Source organism: Bufo bufo, chromosome 11 (genome assembly GCF_905171765.1).
Source record: "Bufo bufo chromosome 11, aBufBuf1.1, whole genome shotgun sequence".
Lineage (NCBI taxonomy): Eukaryota > Metazoa > Chordata > Amphibia > Anura > Bufonidae > Bufo > Bufo bufo.
Genome location: NC_053399.1, coordinates 44,709,356 through 44,714,477, shown reverse-complemented (window position 1 = coordinate 44,714,477; position 5,122 = coordinate 44,709,356). Strand labels below are relative to the sequence as shown.

The 5,122-nt window shown below is 39.7% G+C and overlaps 1 protein-coding gene across 1 annotated transcript; it reads right to left on the bottom strand.

Annotated features, from left to right (window-relative positions):
- Positions 1–1,881: 1,881 nt before the first annotated feature.
- Positions 1,882–2,774, bottom strand: NKX2-8 (NK2 homeobox 8). The gene is made up of 2 exons (XM_040412574.1): positions 2,621–2,774; positions 1,882–2,369 (listed from the first exon to the last, which is right to left on the bottom strand). The coding sequence occupies exons 1-2, from the start codon at positions 2,772–2,774 to the stop codon at positions 1,882–1,884; spliced, it is 642 nt and encodes a 213-aa protein (XP_040268508.1).
- Between the last annotated feature and the right edge of the window lie 2,348 nt (positions 2,775–5,122).

Sequence of the window (5,122 nt, the reverse complement as noted above, 5' to 3'; positions counted from 1 at the left end):
TGTCCTATTATTATAGTAATGCGGACAATAATAGGACATGTTCTATTTTTTTGCGGAACGGAAGTACGGACACACAGACCCAGAATGCACACGGAGTAACTTCAGTTTTTTTTTTTTTGCGGACCCATTGAAGTGAATGGTTCCACATACGGACATGGAAAGAAAATACGTTCGTGTGCATGAGCCCTTAAAATGTGTCATTAATTAGTCAGGTTTATGGTGTTAAATTAAAAGACAAAAAAAATTAAAAAAACATTTTTTTAAAGGCAAAGAAAATAAATCAATGTAAACATTTTGGGGATTTTGAGTAAACTGCAAAAGAAGATATTCTTAGAGAACAGCATCTGAGGACCATCAGAATGAGGCATATCTTATATCTAAATGTCCATTTAAGAAGGGAGCGCTAACCGTATATTAAGTACAAAAGGCTTATTTATCAGACTTGCATATTGTCAACATTGTTTCCACAGCAAACAGCAGGTTAAAAGACATTACAAGTATTTTTTGTGAATTGACATTTTGCATTTTTTTTATAGGTTGCAGCACGTGAAACGCTTTAAGGCTACATGCACACAAACGTTTGTTTCTGTGTCCGTTCCGTTTTATTTGTGGATAGGATGCGGACCCATTCATTTCAATGGGTCTGCAGAAAATGCAGACAGCACACCGTGTGCTGTCCGCATCAGTATGTCTGTTCCGTAGCCCCGCAAAAAAAATAGAACATGTCCTATTCTTGTCCGTTTTAGGCATTGTTACAATGGATCCGCAAAAAAAACGTATGGCATACGGATGTCATCAGTTTTTTTTTGCAAACCACAAAACACATGCAATCGTGTGCATGTAGCCTAAGGCCTCCTGCACATAAACGTGTGCACCCTGTGGTCATGCTGCGGCCCGTGAATTGCGTGCCGCAATGCACGAACACCGTCCGTGGGGCAGCCGGAGCGGGTCGCGGACCCATTCACTTTAATCGGTCCGCGATCCGGGCGTTCCGCAAAAAGATAGGACATGTTCTATCTTTTTGCGGAACGGAAGTACGGGAGAAAACCCCACGGAAGCACTCCGTAGAGCTCCCGTAGGGTTCCGTTCCGTGCTTCCGTCCCGCACCATTCTTCATCTTCGGATTTGCGGACCCATTGAAGTGAATAGGTCCGCATCCGTGATGCAGAATGCCCACGGAACAGTACCCGTGTATTGCGGATCCGCAAATGCCGTCCGCAATACAACAACGGGGCGCACATGTTCATGTGCAGGAGGCCTAAGCAAGAGGAAAATAGAAGAATTACTGGAGCTACAACAATGGATAAGTATTGTGACATAAAGAATCACTGTCCTGCTCTTTGGCAGGTTCTCTAACCTCTTGATTGTAAAGCGCTGTGGAATAGATTGGCGCCATATAAATAAAGATTATCATTATTAACCTCTGTGGCATGAGATTCGAAAATGTACAGTTTCACAACCACATTTGTACCTTAGCCTCAGAGCATAAATCAGAATAACTAGGTGTAGTCTATGATTTCTTCAGAGAAATCATAGACGTTTAAGAAGCTGCCTCCACTCACTTATCAATAGAAGACATATACAAACACAGATCATAGGAAATAATACAAATTTAATTTGCTTTTAAAATGGAAATGGACACATTATATCATTTCTATGTACACAAATACAAATCTCGCATTATTTACACGTACACTACTATCAGTACTGATAGGTAACACAGTTTCTTTCAGAGTTTACCACCTGAAGACTATAGAGTTCCATACTGCAATTTTCTGAACCAGATTTTTGGCTCAGGTCTATGCCCATGGATTGTTGAGTCTTATGGCATTCCACCTAACCTTTCAATATGTTTTTGAGATCCTCTTGAATTGTCTCTTGTCACCATCTCCAGGAGAGACTGGATGGGTGAGGAAGATGTTGGCTATGGTGATAGCTGTGGACAAAGCTAAATGCTCCTGTAGGTGGCAATGTGGGAAAAAGGGGCATCTTGTCTGTAGAGCTGATAGGAGAACAAGTATGACAAGGCTTCCCATCTCTGACCAGTACTGGGACCACAACATGCTTCAGTAGAGGTGGAGGAGAGCTGCTCACCTCCGGTTTAGCTCTCTTCATCTTATATCTGTGGTTCTGGAACCATATCTTCACCTGGGTTGGGGTGAGTTGTAGAATATGTGCAAGTTGATCCCTTTCAGGGGCTGAAAGATATCTCTGTTGACGAAATCTTCTCTCCAGTTCTAGGGTTTGGGTTTTGGAGAAGAGGACTCTCCTTTTCTTCTTCTTCTCCTCTGATTCATGGCTGTGAGATGTATTTTCAGACCTCTGCATGGTGTCTGCCAGAGTTGTCTCTGAACCACTCTCATCAGAAGCTGTGAAATAATAATACAAAATAAAACTGTTTAAGCAAAGAAAATATCAGTACAAATTCAAACAATCAAGAAAAAGAAGGCAGCTAAATAATAATTACCAAAATAACTCTAAAGCAGATAATAATATCATACAAATACTACAAAATTACACCATCACTTGATACTGTCCTGCTGAAAACTCAACTACAACATGGTTCGAGTAAACTGTGATACTCTATGCAGAAAGAATTAAAAATTTAGCACCAGCTTACATAAGTAATGGTTCCTCTCATTCTCCATCCAGTCTGGGTAAGGAGAGCTCCTTTTGAAACTTAAAGATGGGTCAGCTGGGATTACATTGCCATCATATTCTGGTAAATCCAAAATTCTTCTGACTGTGAAGCCGAGTCTACTGGAAGAGGACATCCTAGTCGAGGGAATAATCCAGAAGTATGAGAGATATCTGGGGTATGGTGGCCTAGCCCTGGTTCCACACCTTGCTCCTTCTTCTCTCCAGTCCAGGCAAAATATTAGTGTCACTTACGGAGTGGGGCTGTTTATATAAACATGCCACCCCATGTGCACACAAACATAAACTAACCACTTTCACACCATCCCAGTCTACAGGACACTAAGTACCAGAATGAGTGAAGTGCTTAAGACCCTAATGGGAATAGAAGCCCCCTCCTGTCACCTCCACTTATCCTCTCTCCTCCCTAGAGATAACCCTTACCTCCCAATGACAACAGGAAACAAGATTCATCTTTACATATTCTGTCTGATTAGCCCGAAGTGGAAACAGATAATGGGAATTGTTACTTGTGAATAACATCCTGGGTGGCATGCAGTGACCAACATTCCCCTCCTAAAATGACCCCCCCCCTCCTTCTCCTCACCCCTTTCCTTCTTCAGTGTAACTAAGGGATGCATCAAAGTGAATTACAACCACAAATTAAATAACTAAAATGATTGATTCGCCTTTATGGAGAATTTGCCATCTATTCATGACGGGTGATGGTTGGCTGATAGAAATCTTTCGTTTTGCATTATTCAGGATGTTTTCTACCCAGATTTCATTTGCATCCACCTGCCCTGTGTGAGATAGTACAAGCAATTCAGCCTTTACACTATCTCCCCAGGACCTGTTGAAAAGAGCCGTGCTTCTGTCGATAAGAGACATATTTACTTTCACTTTGAATAAGAAAAGCTGTCTGAGAGGGAATAAAAATGGCCAGATTATCCTGATAAGAGCCCCGTCTGTAACTTATTTTGTTCCTCTGACTACTGGTTTTATTCTTTTTTTTTCTCTCCTTTTCTCTCTCTTTTACTATAGGCTTTATACAAAGCACATCTTTTCACCCTAGTTTCTATGTAAATTCTGGGCGCTGCCACATAAAGTCATTCTTTTATACCAAGTTTATACTTCTTAACCGATTTGGCCATATAGTCATTTATGTTTTAGTGGATTGGATTCTTTTAACACATTAGAAAATGTAACTCATCAAATCTAAAGTCCACGTAAAAAATATTTATTATAAATATTCTGGATAATTAGCATTGACCATTTACAGATGCAACATTTGAGATTTTACACAGGACTACAGGTACATTTATTATATCATCACATAATCCCTTAAAGATCAAGAAAATGTTGTCTCAAGGACACGGTATAGTTTTCCATCTTTGCCTCACTGCATTTGGAAAACAGTAACATTTTTTAAAAATATTTTTGGGAAATTTAACAGCATTTAATCTGTGTGATTTTCTTGAGTGGAATGTGAGAAATAATATCCATTATTGTACATTCTCTGACGTGCTGTTTTACAGTATATGTACTTTTTTATTCAGCTTGTAGCGATTAAGACAAAAGCCTAACACATTGGTCCTTAAGTTACGATATTAATTGGTTCTGGGATGACCATCTTATATTGAAACCATTGTAACTTGAGTCCATAACTCTATGGAAAACTAGTAAGTGGTTATAAAACCTCAAAATGTCATCCTGAAATGAGAAAACTAGGATTTAATACAATTAAGCAGATAACCAAGACGTAAAGCAAGTCAAGTCCTTCCATATAACAGTCAGGAATAGATGCTGGAAGCTGTAGATCACTTTCTATGATGAGGACTGGAGCTTTTTCAGGGTCCTGTATGGCACAGTATATCAGAAAAATAAAATGGAGCCGCCATCACCTGACATCCAAAGGAGCTGCTCATCCTGGCACAGACAGGGGATACCGCTCTGTACTGTAAAGAGGGACTACTAGACACCAATACAGGGGTTTTATGATGGCCCAGGAAAGACCATTGTAAGCTGAAAATATTGTATCCTGAGGCCATTGTATCTTGAGGGACCACTGTAGGTGTATTATATTTTATTTTTTATAACTGGATTTATTATTTTTCTACTTCAACTTTTTTTTATTGCTTATTTTTTATTAGACTTCATTTAGAACTTTTATTATTATAATGCATTGGAATACCTATGTTTTGTAATGCATTATTACCTGTGAATGTAAAATGCACATGCAGCTACCCATGGTATGTCCTAACTGCGATTCATGGGCCTTTGTTAGGTCCTGTGCTACCCATTAAAATTCCAGGCATGAATAGTATCTCTGTGGTTGAAGATTTGGGGCAAACAATCTCTTTGTTGAAGTCACAACTGCCCTTGATAGTGGCATTATAACCCCTTGGTGACCATCCTCTTTTGGTCCTTAAAGCGACCATACACATTCAATAGCTTTTGACTGAATGATCGTTTGGCCGACTGC

Bases quoted from the DNA above. Each gene is read 5' to 3' on its own strand.
- NKX2-8 (XM_040412574.1), bottom strand. From the start codon at position 2,774: ATGTCCTCTTCCAGTAGACTCGGCTTCACAGTCAGAAGAATTTTGGAT. The intron at 2,370-2,620 runs GTAAGCTGGTGC...ATTATTTCACAG, and splicing joins TGAGAGGAACCATTACTTAT to CTTCTGATGAGAGTGGTTCA.